This window comes from Poecilia latipinna, unplaced genomic scaffold (genome assembly GCF_001443285.1).
Source record: "Poecilia latipinna isolate Pla-1442-1.1 unplaced genomic scaffold, P_latipinna-1.0 Scaffold355, whole genome shotgun sequence".
Classification (NCBI taxonomy): domain Eukaryota; kingdom Metazoa; phylum Chordata; class Actinopteri; order Cyprinodontiformes; family Poeciliidae; genus Poecilia; species Poecilia latipinna.
In genome coordinates, this window is record NW_015112971.1 from 328,443 (window position 1) to 352,098 (window position 23,656).

The 23,656-nt window shown below is 40.7% G+C and overlaps 1 protein-coding gene across 3 annotated transcripts in view; it reads left to right on the forward strand.

The window, feature by feature from the left end:
• erfl3 (Ets2 repressor factor like 3) overlaps nucleotides 1–23,656 on the forward strand; it is a 64,421-nt gene that overhangs the window by 32,137 nt on the left and 8,628 nt on the right. For 2 of the 3 annotated variants that reach the window (XM_015036049.1, XM_015036050.1), the window contains one exon: nucleotides 18,073–18,307. In XM_015036049.1, the coding sequence (XP_014891535.1) occupies nucleotides 18,073–18,307 (235 nt within the window). Of the gene's footprint in view, nucleotides 1–17,430; nucleotides 18,308–23,656 lie in introns of those variants that run through there. The other variant, XM_015036048.1, reaches the window with a different exon arrangement.

The window sequence follows — 23,656 nt, forward strand, 5'->3', positions numbered from 1 at the left end:
TTGATAGCCGTTGGGTGTTTGGACAATTATTCTCTCTGCTTTTGGATGCTATGCAACTGGAACGATTTTTACTCCTACTTTTATAACTTTTGGATAGTTGTAACAATGGCAACATTACATTAGCATCTCAAAAGCTCAAATAATACCTGAACTATGACCTCAAATCCCAGAGGAGTTGAAAAGGAGGCTTCATGGATCCAGATCAGGACCAACGAGCAGAAAGAGAAGGAGGAAGTTTAAGCTATCTCACATCTGTCATAATGGGCAAGGATCATATCTTCGACTCCCAGCGTCTCTTTACCCGACTTCCTAATCTTATAGATTGAGATTTAAAGAGGAGCGGCAAAAGCACATGAGGTGGATTAGCAGGGTAGGCCAACAACTGACATGCAGGAAATGTTACATCTTCTGCCCGGAAATGGAGCTGTCATTATGTGATGACTGTCATATAGCAGCAGTCTTCAGTCAGAGGCCTCTTCAGGTTTGATGTGAGACTGACTGCTACCAGAGATTTTTCCTGCCCACAGCATTGCCATCCACAATGACTCTTCAAAGATTATTGGATGACTTACGACGACTTTTTATTTTCCTTTTGGGATAAATAAAATATTTTCTTATTTAATTACATTTAAAAAATGACAGTAAAATTAATGTAAAGAGAAAAATTATTCACAAATAAGTGTTTGATTTTATTTATTTATTTATACCACTGGCGAAGAGCCGTATTCATTTTTCTTTTTCTGGATTCTCACTGAATCCTCCTCAAATGTGGGTTTGATTAGATTAGATGTTCAACTGAATCACAGCGACGAGTGATATGGCCCTTATCGCTTTGCAGCTCTGTTGACTCTCTTGAAGCTGGTGACTGGATAAGAGTTGTTTGCAGCTTTTCAAAAGATTGTTTTACTTTGCTGTCGAATAAAAACCTAACTAGTGTGCAACTAGTGTGCTGTTGAACCAGAGGGGAAGTGTCAACTGGCAACTCCGTGCCAAACACTTGGCTGCAGAAGTACATTAACACCAGGCTGTGAGATAGGTAGGCTGGGTGAAGGAGAAGTGAGGCGCCTGAGGCCAATAACATGCATGTGCGAAGGCAGAAGGACTTAAAAAATGTACTTTGGTGGAAATTATCAGTTTAATGTGGCAAAATGGACGGTTTTGATGCAAAGTCAGCAGATATTGCGAGTTTTTTTTGTTGTTGTTTTTTTTTGCATTTTACAACCATTTAGCGGAGTCACTTGTCCAAAGCATTTGCATTCGTTTTAAGGCTGCTGCGTAGCTTCATACATGCCAATGCATTACTCTACATTCCACTGTAATGGTATCAGCCTAGCCAGTGACTTCATTACATTTCCCGGACAATGGAAACGTCCTCCGGAGACGGTCTATAACAGGAAAAGAGATGAGGTCTTTTAACAAAAATAAGACTTCATTTTTGTCTGTGTTTACAAAATATTTAGTTTTCTGCAATACGTCATACAGAAGCACAGATTAAAGAAAACGTTTAGAAACTAGTTCAGATGAGAGCCGGCATCTATGTGCATGTTGGAGTCAGAGGAACTGGAAAATGGTGATCTGCTCCATCTGGGGCAGAAATCCATCCCTGCCACAAGCAGAGCAGCTAAAGTATCTTGGTTTCTTGTTCACTCATGGCTGTAGGACAGGAGGTGGACAGACAGATTGGGGCCTCATCTGGAGTAATGTAGCCACTTCTCTGGTGTGCTGTAGTAAAAAAACAAGAACTTAGCCAAAAAAAAAAAAAAGCAAAGCTTGATTTACCTGTCCATCTACCTTCTAACACACGCCTCTGGATTATGACTAAAATAACTGAATCCCAGCTACAATAGGAGCTCTTGGTAGAGCCTCGGCTCCTTTGCTTCAAAATGACTCAGTTCAGGTGTTTTGTTCTTGAGATCTCATAGAATGATCCAGAAAGTGTCACTGGGGTTTCTGGCGTCTGGATTTCCCTTTTAGACCCATTACCTTTGTGATTCGTTAATCATATTCATAAAATGAGAATGACTCTCGTCCAGATGAAGGAGTGCAGCAAATTATGTGGTGCTTTCTAGCAGTCTGAACTCTGCACTTTTGGGTTTCTGCTCTTTTTCACACGGCCAGACAAAAGATGACTTTCCCATAACCACCGATTTGTGTTCTCATGGATGTTTGTTTAGCACCACAATTTAGAAAGTTTAGTTTGTCTGTAACACCAGCACAGAAATGTCAAACATGGTATTATGTTTCACAGCCAAACCTTTTGTCTGGGACTGAACTTCGTGACAAATCCGAATGAATAGCTGCTGTTGTCAGGTTTGTATGCTCTTTGACCGCTGGTGCGGAAACCTGGTTTGTGGTAATGAAGGCTGTGTTCAGCTGAACATTGTTGATGTTGCAGGATGTCTGCAGAGTAAAAGGGGCTTGAATAAGAATTTGATTTTATTGTGAACTTTATTGGTTCCAGTAAGACGATAGGCGTTGATCTTTTCCACTTGCACCAGTGCAGTTCATAGTGTGCGTGTGCGTGCGTGCGTGCGTGCGTGCTTTGATCCAAGGAGACACCAAGGAGAGAAGTTAATGTCCTGGGAGCAGTGTGTCACTTTAGTGAGAGTAAATATACCTACCAGCACCTTGAGAGCAACAGGACTTTTCTCTTGCTGACACAATATTATTCTGCTGTTCTTAACACTCTCCTGAGAACACACACACACTTGTATACACACCAAGCTTGTTTATGGGTGTGATTACATGCAGAAAGTCCAATTGTTCAGACCGTCTGAGATTGGATCAAGTGCGGTTTATTGGTTCTTTTTTTGTATGATTACCATTGATAAATCTATAGTTTTGTTTGCAGAATGTTCAATATCTCTTCTAGAGATCCACAGATCTGGGTTTTGTAACCTATTTTCTAATCAATTTGAGACGATCCCCATTTTTATTTAGGAACTATATCATAAGATGACATGAGAACATCCACCCAGGTTCTTTATCCACTCACTCCCACTAGGTTTGCATCGGGGTCTGTGTCTATAACCAGCTATTAGTGCCGGGGTACACAGACACCCTCACACCAAAGAACGATTTAGAGAGGACAATTAACCTATTTCCCTTCTCTTTTTTGCCTCAAGTACCCAGAGTTAATGCATAAATGGGTATGGAGAACTCGGTGCAGATTTTGCCCTGACCAGAATTCGAACCCAGGTCATGCTTGCTCCAAACCAAAAGCTTTAACAGTTGTTCCACAGCGCAGGCCGGGAAATGAGAAGCATTACTGCCTTAAGTGGTCATTAATTATGTATATTGGAAGCACAGGTGACATCACTGTGTGTGAACGATTTCAAACAGACTAAGTGATTATGGACTTGATATTTTAAAATCTCAGTCTGATGTCTCTAGAGAACATAACTCTAAGATTTCATTAAAGACTTCCAAAATGTCCAAATCCAGCAGAAGAAACCTAAACAGAAGAAGAGGAAAAAAGTAGCTACTTGTGAGAAGAAAATTCAGTCACACTTTTAGCTGTTGACGTCTTGCTCTCTCTCGCCTTCTCTCAGCCTAAATCAGACATGTCTTTAAGTGGTGGAATAAACATTTTGCTTCATTTTTATAAACCCCATTGATACTAAATATAAATAGCTTTAAGCCGTCTTTACTTACAGCCGAATATACCGAACACTGATGTTGTTACTAGGGCTGAAACGATTAATCTGATTAATCGCAATGACTCAAATATCGGAATAATCATCAGTTAATTTAGTTATCAATTAATCGTTAACTGGAGAAAAAGAAGACTATTTGCTGAAAAAACAACACAACCAGAGCAGTAATAAAGACAAAACTGTACCAGATATGTGCATTTTGCATTAGAGATTAAAACACCTTTGAATGTTTTAGCTTCACCCGATTCAGATTCACTGAAGAAATGCAACATTATTGCATTTTAGGCAATAATAAATGATTATTTTCTTATTTTAAAGAGGAATTGAACAATTTATTTTCTTTCAATGTATCCATTTCATCCAATTATTCATCAGAGTAATGAATAGAATAATCAAATACTAAAATAATTGTTAGTTGCAGGCCAAGACTCTGAAGTCAGAAGATCAGATTTTGTCGCTGAATTCCCCTTCGTATTTCTTCACATTTCCAATCACTGCATCATTCTAAAGGAATGATGCATTTTTAGTGCTGGTCTGTTATTATAAAGACCTCTTGGTGCATGCGCTGATGTTCGCCTTGCTCTTTGTATGTATTTAGTTGAGTCCTGTGGGTATGAGCTGCACGCCTTGTTCCCCACAGCCTAAAATCATCCTCTCATCAACAGACTGGAGTCCTTTTCACACATCAGTCAACATTCTTGTTAAGCTGCCTCTGTTTCCCTTTGGTGATTCACACAAACCAAACAGAGGTGGCTCAGCGTGGGATCACTGTGTTCCTACTCACAGGAAGGCTGCATCGTATAATCAGCCAAGTGACAGCAGTGACGCTGCTTAGAGTGCTGCTGCTCATCCCACCGTCGTACAGGCCAGTTGGCACCAACTTTGACCCCGACCAGAAATATGCCTCTCGTACACATGGCGGTAAAACGCATTCAACACTTCAGGCCTGACTTGAACTTCCATGCTAAAAGGTCTTGGGCCCTTTTAGGACCCAGCAGTCTCCTCTTAGGTGTTTAAATATTTACCGTAGATTTACTGGCTGTTAATAAGTGGAGGTGCTGTTCATAAAAGTTTAAGTGTTTAATATGCAGATCATCCATTTTTTACGCCTGGAAATATTTTATAGAGAACTTTTTTCAAGATTTTGAACCGTTTGTGCAGCCATATTCTTTTTCATCAAACTTCTTCTTACGTGCGATGTTTTTGCTTCACCTAAGTCATACGTTAGAAATCTTGTGCAACTCTTTCAGATTATGTCACCTGTTTTGTCATCGTTTCATCTAGATAAGGAGTCCTACTTGTTCTGGGATTGAAGGTCCCCCTGGATTCTGCTCTTTTCTTTTCTCTCGCTCCGCCCCTCGTTTTCCTGGAAAAGACTCCAGTCTGTTCACTGGGAGAAGCGTTTCGAGAAGCGATGAGAGACGCTGAGAGGCCAAATTGTTCATCTTACATCATGTCCTTCTCATTCTCTGTCCCACTTGTGCCGCGTCTCCCCCTCTTCTTCCTCCTCCATCGCTTCTGTACTTTCCCCTCTTCTCTCCATCCAAGTTGTGTTTTTGCTCTCTCTGGTGAACAATGACTCCAGTGTGTGTGTGTTAGTGTGTGCGTTGCTATTTTCAGCCCTTCCAAAGCCACGGAGCAGTCCTTGTTCTCTCCAGGCTCTGCTTTAGAGCCTATGGAGGATGCTGGACTGTGATGACTTCTACAATTAGTGGAGCAACCTCCCTACTCTCTGCTTACATGTTTGGTGTTTAATGTTTGTTCAGCCCGTCATGACACTCGAGTGATGCTCAGACTGAAATCCTTTGAGGGAAATTGTGGTCCGATCCCATCACTGGAAGAATTTATTTATCTTTTTAAAGATTGGTAATTGGCTAACAGCCTGAAAACTGCAATCAGTGCACAGCCAGATATAACCATCTATTCCTCTGAACAATTTTACTACCCAATACTTAACCAGAAATCTTCATAAGTTCATCTTTTGTGCTGATTTTAACCAGTCAGTCCAAATTAAAAAAATTCTTCTGCTTATTGGAGTGTTTCTAATAGAAGAGAAGATACATTTTCATGGGTTAATGAGAGTCAGTGTGTGCATGAATCTGCATGCATGTTTGCCTCGTCATTGCAAACGATGAGCTCAGTACCAGGAAATATAAGACAGGCAGAGGAACAGAGGGAGTGCAATCTGGTAAGTACTTCAACACATTTCTTTATCTTTGCAAGCAGTTTAAAAAGTTTATTTTTCTTTTAGAAAACATTGGCTGCAAAAATGACTAAAACAACTTACCATATTGAACATCCTCTGTTCCTCTGCCGGCCTCATATTTATTTCTATTCAGCTCTTTCTTTGCAGTGACAAAGCAAAACACGCATGCATTTTTCATGGACACATTAACATGTTCCTTCATGTACAAGGCTTTGGCTGTGAAAAAATGGTTTTCTTCTACTAAATAGCCATATGTTTTTAGTAACTGGTCCAGTAAAAGGAGAAACTATTTGGTTTTACACTGACTGGTTTTTAGCTATTTGAGCTTCTGGGTTGGGTTTAACTTGAAGCCTAGCGTTCTTATGTAAAGTTGCACAGTGAAACTTAATATTTTTGACTTTTCATGCAGACAATTTGAAGATTAGGTCTTAAGTTTTAGGTAGCTGCTGTTTTACCTCACATGTTCATTCTCCCTATTGATGACAGCAGCAGATATTTTTGTTTCTGCAGGTCAGTCACAACCTACGGCTCCAACACATGCTAACTGTGTTAAGAAAGCTACTATGATGTTCTGATGACACATTTCATCGAACATTCAGAGCTTTATAATATTTTCCAAACAAAATCCTCTGTTTTGATACGACTTGTTGGTAATCACAACATCATTCAGCTCACTTTCACAACCAGAAAAGTTTATTTTTCTGCTTCAGGCTTTGTTTTAAATGTGTAGAGAATAAATGGATTGTGTTTTGCCTGCCTTTCTGCTGTATTCAGAGCTTATATGTGGAGAACGGCAGGACTGGCCACTTCAGCCCTCTGCAGCAAACACCGAATGTCATAGTGAAGAGTGAAAAAGGGCTTGGATACCAGATACCCAGATTCAATCAATCACATAATGTGCACAGAACTTGCCACAGAAGCAATTAAAGGTGGTGCCTAACTTTCAACATCTTTTTAACCATTTTCATAGTTATAAACTACTCAAATAAAGTTAGAGGTGTAGAAAAACCAATAAGTTTGCTCAAACCGCAGACGGCCGCTCACACTTTCTGGTTCTGGTTTCTTCCTCTCAACTATTGCTACATATCCAGAATGAGGAATTGTTGCAAAGTTAATCACTCAGTTGAATCGATTGACTGTTGTTACGCATTCGATCGGAAGAGAGATTGCTGCAAAGTCAGCGAACTGACGCTGTCGGACTTTTTCTTCTAGTTTTGAAATTTCTGCATAGAACCTGATTGTTTTTGTTGCTTTTACTTTTAAAGAGCCTTGAGAAAACAAGTGGTGAATCTGCACCATATACATAAATTGTAACTAAATGGCAGGTTAATTGGTTGCATGCTGAGTAGTTTTAAACTAAAGGTTAACTTCTCATTTTCTTCTTTCACTTTTCTGTCTGCCTTTCTTTCTCTCTGTTTGACTCATTCTCAGTCTTTGTCTAATATTGGCCTAATGAATTTTTAATGGACTTGTGGGAAGAGCCCAGACACTTTGGGATTTAGGCATATGTGCTCTGATTACCCTCCTCCTCCTGCCGAGCAAGCCCACCTCTGTCCTCCCTCCTTCCTCTCCCATCACTCTTACTTTCTATCTCAAAGCCTTCCAGTCTTCATCATCCCTCCATCCTATGAGTTTCTTGAGTTTCTGCCTTTTCATTTTCAAAATATCTGAAAGATGAGACAAAAAAAAAATCTGTGTGCTTGAATATAAAAGTCCTAACTTTGAGTGCTTTCATGAACACTCTGACATCAGACGGTGACCTCAGCTCCTTCATCCATGCACAGTGCTCATATCCCACATCCACGCTAAAGCTGAGTGTGGTTAAAGTCGTACAGTGCCAGCCGGCTGCCGCTAATGGCTGTTCAGAGGCCCTGGCCCTGTATTAAAAAAAAAAAAAAACCTGAGTCTGCAACTCTCCTGTTACTTTGGCACGGCCCTGTCAGTTGATTTGCTGCTGAGTCGGACTCACAGCTCTGGGAATCTCTTCTCTCCTCGTCTCTTTTCTCACTAATACTTTGTCTGACCGCCCGTCTGTCTCTGCCTCCTTCCCATCAGGACTTGCCCTCTGTGACACTTCGGTGCTAAGGCGCTAATGCAGACATCAGATGTTAATTTTTAATCACGATGCCTATTAGGTGTTGGATTATTTAGTACAAAAGTTGCATTTTTTATTTGTTTAAAATCCAGAAGTGTTTATCTGAGATTATCATTGTGTTGTTTACATCAAAATACAGGAGATGAAACTTTGCTTTATTTTAAATCTGGTTTTGTCTTGAATTTTAACCTTAGTTGTGAGTGTAGTATGTTTGGTTGTCAGCTTTAGTTTTAGTTTTTGAGATCGACCACAGATTAGCGATGAGGTAAGTGCAGTGACACCTTTTATTTAAATATGAAATTGAGGAAATTGCTGACGTGTGAAATCCATGAATCATCCACAATCAACAAAACAAGTTTACTTGGAAACAAGAATGTTCTCAGGTTGCAGTATTGTGCAAGTCTTACATTCTTTGGTTTTATTTTTTATTTCTGCTTTTTTTTTTTTAACAGAAGTCGCATTAATTGACAGTTTTTTTTATTTTCTGAAGATATTTTTAGAACCTTGGCTGCTTTTTCACACATTTTCAGGGCATTTGCTGATCATTTGTTTTTTGTTTTATTAAGTCACTTTTTTTTGCTCTTTGCTCTTTCTTTTTATTTGTTCTCTCTCTTTTTTTCTTTCACTGTCTTTTTGCTCGCAGTCTTTTGCACTTTCCTTCAGCACACTGTTGCTCCTTTCCACTTTCTTTCTTTCACCCTTTCTTTTTTCTCTCTTGCTCCTTTTCGTTCATTCTCTCACTCTCTCAATTAATCTTCCCCGCTCTCTCCTACTGTTTTTACACGCTGAGCGCCACACATAGCTGGAATAGCAACGGTATTCAAAGTCTGCTACCAGGATCACAAAGAGGAAGAGGGTCATCTGTACTCTCAGAGGAGGGAAAGAGAGCGGGAATGAGAGATGGATGGAGTAAAGAAGAGGGAGAGAAGGAGGGGGAGATCTCAGCAATCTGACCTGGAATGACAACAGACTACCAGATGAGCTATGATCTCATCGCTCCCTTAATCCCCCTCTTTTCCTCCTCCCTCCGTCTTCCTTCCCTCCGTCCACCCCCTCTCACTCACTTTTCTCCCACACTCACCATTGTCATACTTTCTTCTTCTTCCCACTCTTGTTTCCCAGACCTCCCTCCCCCATCCCTCGTTCTTTCTCTCTTCTGTTCTTTTTCTTGTCCTAGAGCTCAGCCCATCTCATCTTGCCTTCTTCTCTTTCACTCCAACCCCTCCCTCCATCCTCCATCTCTTTGCTCGCTTTGCTTTGCCACCTGCCCCTCACTTGTCCCACTTCACAATACACACACACACACACACATGCACACACACTTCTTGACGCACTTGCTTTCTCTCGGTGGTGTCCCAGGGCAGAGATTAGGCGCACCCCTATCGTCAACGCTCCACGCCGGTTTCTACATTATTGATGCACAGTGTGTGCTTGTGTGTGTGTCGGGCTCGTGCATTCAGGCCGTAATGGCTATCTGGTGTCTCCCCTGGGGAGGGAGGGAGGCGGGTGAGGGTGGAAAGGAGCCAAAGAGAGGGAGAGTGGAGGTCAGAGAGGTTAAGTGTGGTGGTGGGGGTTATGTCATGCTCTGCAGGCTCTTCCCCGCTGCTCCTCTTCATCCTGCTGTTCGGCCTGAAAAACACAGATTCCCAAAATTCCCTCCTGAAATTCTCCTCTGGGGTGCATGAGGCTGATGAAACGGATCTGTGTGAGTGTGATAGTGGATCCAGGGTTAGTCAGGACAGATCTGGCCGGGCTGGACTTCAGCTGAACGGACGGACAAAGACACCTGTTCTTTCTCTCAACATTCCTCCAAACATAATCCTCACCATCTTTGTCACACACACACACACACACACACACACACACACACACACACACACACACACAGCTCATGCAGCAGGCCGTATTGCCTCTCCAAACTATTTTTTTACTTTGAACTTTGGCTCAAGGAGGAGTTTTGACTTCAGTAAAGAAAAAAATTGATGAAAAAGCAGAAAAGATTCAGTTATCTTCTATGAAAACTTTACTGGAAATGCTCTGTCCGGTTGATGGACCGAACATGGAGAGTTTATGCTTTAAGGGTGAAATGGAGCAACTTTTCTGTTCTTCGTTAAGCCTTATCGTTACCTGCTTCAAGTTTTTCTCTCTTGAAGCCTGAAAGAGCGTCAGACTGATCGTGGAAGATACTGCTTCCTCGCAAATATCTTCCTTTTTTCTTCCGACTTAATTTTGAGCACTTCACTGATACTGAAATAAGTTGGCTTTGAGGGTGTTTCCACATTTTATAGTCCAGTTGACTCGGTTGGATTGGGGACCAAACTTGCGACATTTGTTACATTTTCAGCTGGTGCAATTTGCTTTCACGCTACACTGTGTCAAACCAACCAAATCTTTTGAGAAACCTGTCACACTTTTCACCTGTGGTGGCGCTGCACCAAGAACCGCTGATGGAAACAGGAAGACAAGAACACAACTTCCCTCTTCACAAAATGTTACCAAATATGGAGTAGGAAAATGCGAATTTGACTTGTTTCCATCTACTGGTTTGGAGGGAATCAACCAGTTGTGGTTTCATCAGATGTTGATGGCCGTAATAATCAAGATGTTCATTAGGCTGGAGTACCTTGCACCGTAAGGTTTGGACTCCACCATAGGGAGGTTTGGACTGGTGGGAAAGTTTGAACATACTCAGAAAACGTGACAAGGCAAAACCACCTAAAGCGGGCTTAAAAACTTTTTTGTATTTGAGAACGATCCTGAAGGTGGACTGGGATTTACAGCTGAACAGCTAATGAAAGAAATGCTCTTATTTTCTGCTGAATGTTTATTATGTAGCAGAAGGCATAAAGTATAACCATCCAGAACTGATGAGTCCTGCAGTATTTGCCATCAACCTCTTTACTATAAAGGTTTACCACCTTAAATTGTCCCCTTCAGACCACCAGATATAAAGCTGGTTTAGAGCCTCTCTGGCCTAGCTTAGTTTTTCAGCCTTACAGACCACAGCATGTCCAACTGTTGCACGGAGCCTATAGCTTAATTTCCATCTCTCCCACACACTCAGGTTCATTAAAAGGAGGTGTTGATTGTTCTTTCTGCTCTGCTTTTCCACCAGCACAGAAAAACACTTAACATGTGCCCTCTTTGATTTACTGCTTTGTGATGAGTTATACAAAGTACACAACATCCTGGCACGTGTTTGCACAGTTGCTATATAAACACACACCTGAACCGTGTGGCTCTGTTTTTGATTTATGTCGCTGCTGATGACGGGAACTCATCAGGGCTCCGCTCTATTTCTAGGGACACGCATGCGACTAAATGAAATAGTTTCAAGGATGGTGTCACTGGATTGTTTTGCTGCGCTCTTATCATCCAACGTACCGAATGCATATTGATTCTAGATTAATATTTAGGTAATTAAAGTGTATTGGCTTAACCCAGGGGTGGGCAATCCTGGTCCTCGAGGGCCGGTGTCCTGCAACTCTTAGATGTCACCCTGGTCCAACATGCTTGAGTCCAACAGCTGAATCACCTCCTAAGTGCAGTCAGGTTCTTCAGAGTCCTGCTAACGACCTCATTATTTGATTCAGGTGTGTTGAAGTTGAGACGCATCTAAAAGTTGCAGGAGAACAGCCCTCAAGGCCTGGAGTTTCCCACCCCAGGCTTAATCATTTAACTTGGGTCCTCACTTGTTTCTTCAACAAAAGACATATTTTAGGATTGTTTTCAATAAAGATTTAGAATTTACTTAAAATATTTTCTCCAGTAACATAATTATCCTTCCATCCATCAATCCTATGTCTACCGCCGCTTTGCAGATCCTCTTATTTGCTGAGTTTTCTGTGGGATCTAACCCCAAATCATAACTGGAAAACCTGTTGATTTGCTCTGTTGTTCATAGAGCATATCTAAAATATTAGCCAAGCCAGGGGGCATTAATTTTCCTTGCCACTGATTGGTTGTGCCCCTAAGAGCGGTAATAAGAAACATTGTATAAATTAAATTTTGCGGTAAGACAGTTTCGACTGTGTGTATTAATGTGTATTGTTTGGTGTTTTAAACTATTTGCGAATTTTAGCTGTCCATGGATGTTTTTTGTCCCTAACCACCTCGATTACGGGGGATCGTATCAGATCCAAAATATCTGCTGTTTGGCTGCTTACTATCCTCCTTGGAGGATGTTGATCCAAATCAAGTATGTTCCATCACAGAGGTTTGGAGTTCAAAACAGTAAAACGGAGTGTCTTTGCTATAATACATTCATCCTTCCTGTTATCTACTGAAAGTCTCAACATGTCCTAGAAAAAACTTCTCAGACCTCTCTTCTTCTTCAGACTTAACTTTGTTTTTTAAAAAAACAATAGTTGTAATTTATTGTGATAATGATAAATCAAAATTCTTATGATGGGAAATTTATCACGATAAATGTAAAGTGATACGATAAATGCACCGTAAACATAAGAAATAGTTTGAACTTCCTCCTTCTGTCTCTGCTCTTTGGTCCTGCTCTGCATCCATGAAACTCATTTTAAACATGTTTAGAGATCGTAGCAACTCTCCAAAAGTAATTTAAAAAAAAAAGTGAAAGCAAAAATCCTTCCAGGTGCACAACATCCAAAACCAGAGGGAATAATTGTCCAAACATGCAATGCCTCAGCTAAACCCATTATGAACAAAAGTCTACAAAAAGAACAAGTCAGAACTAAAATAACAGAGCTGCTCCAACATGCTACCACCATGAGCAGCATCGCGTTCCACCACAATTTTATCTTACAAATGTAAGATTATGCCAGTACAACAAATTGTCTTTGGAAATTGCCTTCATTTTAGATCAAACATTAATTGGCGCCAGTGCAGCTTTGTGGGCATTTCACACTAACCTTTGCAGAACGCGGGGGCGGGGGCGGGGGGGAAGTAGCTGTCGAATTTAACTCCAGAAAAACGCTGAAGAACTTTTCTTCCAGAACTGCAAAACCACCCAGTATTCTGGGTACTTTTCCCTCACTTTCAGTGAGTTTCTCTGCCAAAGTTGAAACAGATGATTGCATATGCACAAAAGACCAGCTAACTGCTCAGTGTCTGCATAGCAGCTGAAAGCCCACGAAGCTGTTTTTCATGCCATATTCATCTGGTGTTTGTTTGAGAAGCTCTGCTTATTTTTTTTTACAGCTCCCTGCTTTACATGCAGACGGCTACACACCCGGCACAGTCATCCCATGTTGGCTTCAGTGGAGCAGCTGTCTTGTTTAACAGCAACACGTCAGGGTTAGTGGTGAAGATGTGGTCAGCACTCTTCATTTATTCATTCCAGCCAGATGGAGATATGACCAGTCTCTTCAGTTTGAGCCGATCTCGATCATTGTAAATTATAATCGCCATTTCTCTTTTGCTGTCTTCAAGTCTTTGCAGGAAAATGTGTTGTGATGCCTCACTCTGTTTGGTTGTGCCTCCTGATTTAATGTAAATGCGTGCAAGACAGGAGGAGGAGGAGGAGTAGGGTGAGAAAAAGGGAAAAAAGGAAACAAAGTGACTTTGTCATTTGCATGTTAACTGCCACCTACATATGCAGCCCTGGAAAGTCTTAGAAACTACAGATGACAGTTTGACGTTTTTATTTTTTTTAATTTTTTTCACAGATGGACATTTTACATGTAACTTGCAAGAACAAGGATCCATAGTTTAGGTCCAGACGCTCTTAATTGTAGCTTTAGCTGCTATGGTGTGCATGGAAAATGTGTAGGCATCTCATACATAATTTGAGTAACATCAGAAATCTTTATTTTCTATCACAAAATGACTTGTGAGTAGGTATTCGTGATTCATTGACCATGCTTTGCAGATAGATCGCTGTGGAGGGAAAACACGGCATAATCATGATGAGAAATGGCTCCTTACTGAGTAGGAAGGCATTAAGCAGATTTTTATATACACGAAAGTTTGCCATCAGCCTTATTTCGTGTTATGCAATGGTTCTTAAATGGTTAGGACAGAAGAGATTATCAGGGCTACCCGTCTCTGCTGTAGGCCGTCATCCAGAGAGTCCACTGACACGCCTGGACATCCATAATCTGACGATTTAGTCCCGTTTATCCATCACGACTCTTTGCTTTTGGATTCTCTGAACTTCATAATGCTTCATTATTAATCTTTTTCTGGATTTTCAAATGAAATGTATAATTAGCTAAATAAATAACAATGGAAACCCCACAGGAGTACATAAAAAAAAAATACTGTAATTGCATCCATCTGTGTTTTGAACATGTTTATTTTGCTCTATGATGATATTGAAGGTTGTAGTTTTATTAACTTCTTAGCTCTTGGATAAATATGTACATGAAAGAAAGTTTAATTACTAATCAAGTCACAGTTGCTCACCATATTTGAAGTCTTAATAAAAAGTTTACTGCAAGAACAGATTAATTTTTTAGACTAAAATCTAACCTTAAATTTGAATACACTCGACTCCTGGTATTTGTTACGGTTGAAGACCACAGCCATCCATGAACTTCTGCATGAATTTCTGTATTAAAATTTCTGCATTTTAATACAGACATGTGAGTAATGAAAAGTATTTTTTATGCCCTCTTAACCCTTGTGCGTGCGAAATTAAGAAAAGAAAAACTTTCAAGGGCTGAGAAGAAACTTACAGGAAGTTTGTATTGTAAGTCGTGCTATATTTGGCAAGCTGCCGCTGTAAAGCAGCAGATTGCAGGCTAGCGACCCAAACGGTTTATAATCTATGAGTACCTAGAAATAAATGCTTATAACGGCATATTTTGATGACAATAATTTAATATATACAATATGAAACCGTCCTAGCACCCCAACAGAAGCTGTTAATTGCGGCACAGCCAATCAGCACCCAGGAAAAATGAATGCAGCTTCTGGATTGGCTGCTTTGGAAGCATTATTTCAACTTTACACTCTACAAAAAATGATATGAATATGCGGCTTTCCAAAAAAATTATTTGGTGAATACTAAAACATGAAGTTTTGACAACTATCCTGTCAGTTCAGTGGGAAACCACTTACTCTACTCTTATAACATTTTACACCATCCACTCTTCTCCTCAGTTTTCAAGAATGTGCATGAAGGATGATAGGTTTGGTGTTCATTTTAGATTTTCCTACTTGTATGGTTAAACACTTTCCACATTTTTAACCTTTCTTCACACGAGACCCACATGGAACGCTTTTGTTGCAGAAATCTCAATCTGACCACTGCAGACTGTTCCAGCTGAATCTTAGCAGACATTAGCAAATATTGCATGATTATGTTTATGATGGTAGGACAAAAGAGGTTGTTTTTTTTTATCCAGGTTTCTTTTAGATAATATCATCTAGTAGTTATTCTGGAGTCTTTTCTCTATGCTGAATAAGTTTTGGAGACGGTTTTCCCCTCTGACCTGCTCACGTTTTGTGGAGGCAACATGAACTTTGGCATTCAGACTTATTTGCCACTTTTCAGTGTTTTTGTCAGACTGTAGAAATGTACAAGTTTGAAAAAGTATATGTTTTCTATTACATTTATTACATACTTCAATGTCTAGTTTCTTATTTTTCCCATTTTGAATAGGTTGTGAAAGAAATTTGATTCCAGCCATTTTTAGATTTCCGGAGGGACAAAAAACTTTGGTTGTTAAATAAATCTGAATTCTTTAATTGAATTTTTTTTTAAATGACCACAAAATGACTTTCTTTTTCCTACTGAATAAATAAACTCGGTCAAGATTCGCCATGAGATTCTGCTACTCATCTCTACCAGAAGTGCCAACAGATTTGGAGGATGCTTTGATGCAAATTCATCCGTTTATTCATCCTCTTATCTGATGCTTTTTGCAACAACAAGTATCCATATGTGTTGCAGATGACATTCAAGCAGGATGGGTTATATTTCTTTGTCTTGGCCAACCTTGTATTTCTAATCTCTGAGCCATCAGTGTGAGTGTAGCTAAAATAAAATCCAGTCCAGGCAAAATTTGGCAATATACTACGCTCCAATAGTTTGTTTTGCTCAGTCGTGTCAGATTTATTGACCACCCAGGCAACAGAATGTTAGTGGGAGACTTGCACAAACATTTTTAAACACACGCAATGGCACATAAACTTTTTCAGGCTCGTGCATTTGGGTGCACACATGCTCATGAAAACAGTCATATACCCTCGCCTACGGTCTCATTCTGCGCCTCCGATTCTGCGTTTCCTTCAAGCGGAGGGTGAAGAGAGAGAGAGAAACAGAGAGAGATGGAGGGATAGACAGGAGGGATGACTGGCCATGTTGTTTTCCTCTGGTCAGGGGAAAGAGTGACTGCCTGAAAGAGGAAAGAGGTGGAGGAGAGGTGGAAAGGTTTTTTTTTTTTTTCTTCGAGCACCTACCCCTTCCATGAAAGCCCACTTACACAACGACTTTCAGTTGGAGTTTCAGAGTGTGTGTGTGTGTGTTTCCTGCAGAGAGCTGCTGTGGCGAGGCGGTGACCTAATGACAGCATGGGGAAGTGGTTTAGAAAAGTCAATGAGAGTCGTGATTAAGACGAACACAGAGCTGCACACCCTGGCTGAGTTTTGTTTGGTTGTTTGTTCATTAAGGTTTAGTTTCGCTCAGCATTTTTCACGCTGGTGTTGCTGAACAGATGTAGTTCAGATCAGACGTTGCCACCAACAGGAAGCTATGAGGTCAAGCACAACAAGCTTGACCTCAGAATGTGATCAGTGAAAACTTTGACCTCAAAGTTCCCTGTTGTAGCTGATCATCTGTAATACTTAGAATGAACGTCTTTCAATATAGGTTGTTGCTGCTGCTGTAATATTTATTGATTTCATCTGTTGGGAATCTTTCACTTTCTCAAAATTCAATTCAAAGTCAATTTTTGATTAAAAATTATTTCTACTTCAATCTATAGATGTGCAAAGAACCCTGACGGTGTTTTCCAGTCTCCGTCATAAGACGGAATGAAAAATGGAGACATTAAAGTGTCGCTTTCAGGTTTAAATGTTAAACATTTAGCCATGTTTAGATGGCCATTTTGCAAGTTGCGTCAGATGTTATTGTGTTGTTGTCTCTGGTTGTTTTGGTTAAGGCAGTGACAAACTTTCTTTCAGTTTCTTGGCAAAGCTGCAGCACAGTTGTCTCAGTGAAAAACTTGCAGGATGGTTTGGCATAATTTGGCTCTGCACATTTCCGGTGTTCCCAAAGTACTTAAACTTTGTTTTGTAAACCTATATCAAATCTGAATTGTACAAAATGAAAATTGTGATGACATCAGAAAGTCACACCCTTGTTGTACAGTTTGTGGCACAATTAACAATATTTACATTCAGTGAAAGACTGAGTGTTCAGATTTATTCTTCCTCATATCCAAGTCTACCCGTTTCAGTTTCAACAGTTAATTTAATATTTGTTTTCCAGGGGTTTTTTTGTTTCGTTTTTTTGGGGTTTTTTTTTTACAATAACGTATTAGGAAAGCATTGCAGTAGCATTGTTGAATATTGTGACAGTTATTGTTAGTTCTTCACAACTCTCTGGAAACTTTAGCATCTAAAATGAAAGTCCATGAAGCTGACCGAGTTTATATACTATATCAGTAGAGTGTGAATGCGTGAAAGTTAAAATACATTAACTCAACAAATATTGCATCCAAGCAATCCTTTATGATTGTCATATTGCAGCCCTTTAATAATGCAACATATTGTGCAGCTCTAGTTCTTTTAAATTTTGTGCCTCTCAAGTCCAAAGTGAATAAAAAATCACAGCAGGACGATACCAAAGGAGGAGGTAAAATGTAACTTGAATCTGAGTTAAAAAGAAATAAGGTAGTCCATTTCTAAAGCCAATACTGAAAATATTGCTTGAATAAATTTGGATAAATCACAGTTTGAGTCCTTTAAGCGCACTGCATGTGTTGAACTTCTTAAATGTTTTTATTATTATTATTATTATTGCAATGCACAACAGTACAACATGCACTGCTTTCCATCATCTGTCAGCAAATTGAATGTCTCCGAGCATACGCCGATTGTTTCAAGACCCCACATTGGAGATTATCGCTACCACTTTATGGTTTCAGGCAAAGTTCAGGTCCCACCCACTCACCCTTTTGCTCTGTCTGCTGCAGGGTTCGCCTTTCCAGAATGGGCCTACAAGCCGGAGTCGAGCCCCGGGTCCAGGCAGATCCAGTTGTGGCACTTCATCCTGGAGCTGCTCAGGAAAGAGGAGTATCATGATGTCATCGCGTGGCAAGGCGACTATGGGGAGTTCGTCATCAAGGACCCGGACGAGGTGGCCCGGCTGTGGGGGGCGAGGAAGTGTAAACCACAGATGAACTACGACAAGCTCAGCAGGGCACTGAGGTAGGCCGACAGTTTGGCTGACTGAGGGTGATTGTATCACTGCTTCATCTGCTAATTCAGACAATCTCATAAACCTCACAAGCTTCAGCAGAGAAAACTCCATCAAGACACAAAACTGTCTTGATGGAGTTTTATCACTGTACTTGTTCTTTGAATAAGGAAAAACAAAAGCAAAATCACCTGGATTTAGATTTGTCAAAGTATACAAGGTTAAGGGTATGAACTATCCCCAATTTATTCACAAATGAGTAAACATGTTGGTAGGACTCTCTGTGAATGTCTGTTTTAAACCTTGTTTTACGTATTATCGCACCTGACAGCCTGGTAGATGTTCGATTAGGACCACAATTGCAGCGTTTGTTACACCTGGTGTGGTTCGATTTCACACAGCAATGTGTCAAATGATCCAGACCCTCTGAATTACCTGTTCACCCCCTCACTTGTGGAGGCGCTGCACCAAGAACCACTGAAGGAAACGACACAGAAATCTCAAAAGAAGACGAGAAGCAGCGTAGAAATTAACAGTTGTAGGATTTCTTTTGTCCTTTGGGAAAAGAAAAAAAGGTAAAAGAAATCCTACAAAAGACCATGAGCCATTTCTCCTGCTAGCGCTAGACTCACACGCCTCGTTTGGTTGTATTTACCCAGAATGCCTTGCGTTGTAGTCTGCTTCCTGCTTTTGGAGCAGTCTCTGGTTTGCTTGGTGTTCACATATGCATTCGAACTGTGCCAGAGTTCACTTTAATCGAAACAAGTCCTAAGTTTGTAGGCGGAGCAGATTTTGCTTTTTTGTTCCACATCAGAGTTTGATTAGCATTCACACCTCCCCAAATAAACCAAGTTTTCTAAGCAACTTTCTCTGTTTTAATCTAACAACGGTTCATTTGACTAGAAAGTTTGGTTCTAGTGCGAGAAAGCCTGTGACTGTGATGGACATGAAGACAACAGTGAGCATGCATCTCAGTCTAGATGCAAAAGAAATAACCTTATTGGTTTGACAGGATAAATTTAGCCGCTGTTATTCTCCAATTAGAGTTACAGCAGTAACCCAATTGCCCAATAAGGCCTTTACACCTTTTGGTTCAGGTTTTATCCATGGACACCTACTCTGCCAAGTACATTAGTGCATTACAGGGATGTCCTCAGTTTGAAGCTCACAGAGCAGCTTTTTTAGATGTTCATAGCGCTAAAAGCTCCCAGTATGAGGAAATCCTGAGTCAAAACCTCATGGTATTTTACACAAAATGTGTAAAATCTTTAACCTGATCTGGGATTTTTAAAGAAGAAACAATTATTTCCACTGCTGCTTAAGCTGAAATATTGAAGTTGGAATATCTGTTTAGTGTATTTGCATACACTTTGACAAAAAGAGAGTAAGTATTCTCTAAATCCACTGCTCTGGTTTCTGTATGTTCACAGTTTTGTCCGTTCATGTTCGTTTGAATCTAAGAGCAACTCCGTCACCCTGAGGAACTCCTCTGATTTGATCCCGTCTCATTCACTCCTTCTTTAGTTTCCGACTCGTTGTGTCTTTAAAAGACAGCCGAGATTAGGTTAAGCACTTTAAAGAAAGCCACATAAGGGAGGGAAATGCACTGGATTGCTCCATAGCGCAGCTTAAAAACGCTCGTTTACTGGTGAGATTAGGACGACGTCCGTTACAGACGGGGTCCCACGAGGACAGCTGGCATTAAAAGAGACTGCTTATGTTTGTCCACATTTAACGGGACAATTATCGAGACCAGCAATCTGGATTTAGCCTCCCAGATTTAGATAGAAAGGAATACTTGCTGTCTGACTTTGTATTAATAGCTTGTCCATCCGTTTGGAGCTGGAGTAGATTTGGAGCTTAGGCCTCAGTAAGTGCTTATATATAGCGGGTCTTAGTTCCGTCTGATGGACCAGCCTTGAAGGCTAATTGGCAACTAGTCCTTCCTGCAGTCTCGTCCTCAGGTTTCTCCTGGTTTGTCCCTGTTGGACACCATGTATGACGTGGTGTCACTTCAGGATTAGAGCAAAAAGATCAGCGAACGAGATGCTGCACCCTCGACCAACATGAGGGCAGTGTTCGCCACGGTACTGGGAGATGGTAATTAATTACTCATTTCTGTTTACTTTCACAAGAAAATAATCCAGTTAGTTTGCTGATGAATAATCTTCAATAGTAATTAGTTACTTTAATAATCATTTACTTAGTTAAAATCAATGCACAACCTGAATACGCTATAAAGCAACAAACCTTTCAATGTAATTGTATTCTTCTTTACATCAAACTCCTCCCCTCGCTCCAAATTACTAATGTTGACATCTTTTAACAGATGAAGTGCAGAGAGGAGTAATAATGAATTTTAAAAATATATTTTCTCCTATTTAGCAGGAGAGGGACAGTTGGAGGTTTGCCCAGTGGAATTAGATCCGGTATCCACAGCGATCATGTCAGAGGGGGGATACGGAGGTTTCTGCAGCTTGCTAGGTCCTTTTTCAGATTTGAAGTGGAGGTTTTCACTGGAGATACGTTTTCTTCCCACCCATGAAATGTTTTTGTCACTGAGTTAAATAAATGTCAGTTTTAAATGCTGCATGAACTCCCCGCTCACAAACAAAATTCTTGTTTTTTGCAATTGTAATCCCTTACTTTACTCGATACTTAAAAAAAATAAAAATTGGATTACAGTAACGCGTTACTGCCCATCATTGCATGCCTGATTTGAATCCAGCGCTGCCCTCACACCAATAATATGCAGAAATGAATCCTCTCAAGACATCAAGATGACTAAAGATTGATGAACTTATAAGAGGAGCACAGAATCACACATGCACAGTAACCGTCCCCATATGGAGTGAAGTGCTGGAGAGCAGGCCTCCCTGTGCCCCTCATATGGAGAAAACCTGCAGTCTGCTAATAATGGAGCCCAGAGTCAGCATGTGGCAGCGAGCCGACACACTTGAAAAGGCCTGCTTGTTTTGAAGTGTTCCTTTTATCACTTAGCTTTTGTAATTATTATTTTTACCCGGGTGTTCCTATTCTTTTCTGCCTGCCGCGCACATGGTGGAAATTCCCTTAATCAGGACGCCTTCATTGTGTGTGGACATGTGCGTATGCGCCGGCTTTCCGCTGAGGGGACGCGGCCTCGGCCCATGCGTCATCCTGGCCTCCTGCTCCCACGGCTGCTGTGAAATTCCCGCTCCTGTTGAGAGGATTACACTCAAACTGTGCGAGTGTGTGTTTGCGTACAGGAACGTGCTTGTGGAAGCGGCGGATGTTGAGAAGTTAAATGTCGTTTTTCAGGTTTTGTTTGTGAATTAAAGTGGTTACAGAGCCTTACAGAGGTATTCTGTCATATCCCCCCAAATTTTTCATATTTTTTCACCCGACAGCCACAAACCCCAGTGGATTTAATTGGGATTTTATGTTGTAGATCCAAACAAAGCATTTGCATTTACAAATAAAAATCTTCTGTTGCCATGTCAAGTGTTTCTCCCACCTGAGCAGCTGAAAGTTGCAGCTCCTCTAGGGTTACAGTGAACCTCTGGGTTGTTTCTCAAACTATTGTCGTCCTTGTCTAGTTTGTCGGTTCAGGTTAGTCGGCCTTCTAGTTCTTTCCAATATTTTCAGATGATGGATCTGAACGGAGCTCTGTGAGGTGTTCAACACTTGGGAATTTGTTTTATGACCCAGACGTGTTTCAGATTTCTCCTCGACTTTCTCCCTGACCTCCCTGCTCTGTTCCCTGGTTTTCATGATGCTGTTTGTTCACTTATGTTCTCTAATAAACCTCTGATGCCTTTATATCGCTGGATAAACATCTCGGTTTATAGCTGGATTTACCAGGAATAAATTATATAGTGAAGGGCTCTTTTTTTTTTGTAGCAAATGGGGCATGCAGCACTTCCAAATTTTATTTGCAAAGCAATTTTTAAACAGTGTTCTTTTATTGTTGCATTTTTACGTCCTGCATGCAGTACATTACACACTCCTAGGTCAAATTTCAGGAATTTTAAGAACGTTTAAGTATACAGTCCTAAAATACATTTAATTTTGTTTTTTACGGACAAAATGTGGAAAGGTTTACTGACACTGCTGTCCTGTTCTGATGCAGAAAGTCAGAATTATTAATATTATGTTTTCCTGAATAGGAAAGCATAATATTTCCTATTATTTTTTTCCCCACAAAATAATTCTTCGATAATGAGTTTTTAGTCTGGTCAGTTCTGTCTATTTTCAGCTCCTTATAGAATGAGCTGTTTTAGGGCGTTGTCACTTTAAATCCAAATAAGCTGCTGCTGGCCACATCGGCCAACATTTACATTCACACGTGAAAATGGCTGCAAACAGATGCTCAATCATACAACCATATGTCTTTGAAAAGCAGAAGTGAAGCCCCCTGCACAACCAACAAGAATTAAGCAAGTGGTTTCTGGATGGTAAGTCAACAACAAAATAATAGTCTTTTCCAGCAGCCATTGTACAATGCATACAGCGGAAAAACCAGGTGACCAATTGTGCTGGAGCTCAGCTCAGGTTGCTAGGTAACGGCGCAGCTCTCATCGATTGTGACTTAACAATCAAGATTTTTATGAAGCGGCTTGTTTTCCAGACACCAAAAAGCATTAACTTGTTGCCGAGAACCGTCCGGGTGGTTTTTCTTAAGTGCCTGGACTGTTTTCAGAAGTAGTTGAGATCCAATTGGAAACATAAAATCGTGGAAAATTGGAATTCCACATAATGGGTCCCCTTTAAAGCAGTCATGAGGTTCCTTTTTTTTTTTTTTTTTTCTGGCTCCAGAGCCACATAAAAACACCTCCAGTCTTCTTCACTTCCATCCTTTAAGATTTCTGAGAGTTTAAATCCACAGCTGTTAAGTTTTATCTGTGGTTACTTGAAGGAAATGAGAAATAAAAAAGCCTAAACCTGCTTGTTTCACTGCTCACTTCTTGCACCATTTTGTGCTCTCATGAAACAGAACGGCTGCGATGAGCCAAGCAGGGTGGAGGCAAATAAAGCCTGTTACCAATCAGGCATCGCAGAGCGCTGCCCTAATGAGTGTAATCACGCTAAGAGGTCCCAGCTCCCTTAGACCCCCAGACCAGTCATCAGCCACCGTTTGCTCGGTGGTCAGAGGTCACGGCGACTGCCACGCACAGCTGGTAAAGATTACCAACACGGCTCATGCCCTCATTCGTGTACACAAACGCACCATTGTACGGACTGTTGCCCAAGCAGGCTTTCCTTACACACAATCGGTTCTTTCCCAGCATTTATTTAATTGATGGGCCACCACTCAAGAATTTCACGATGTGTTACACAAATGCATTTTTAAGCTGCACGTTTTGTCCTAACCCAAGTGA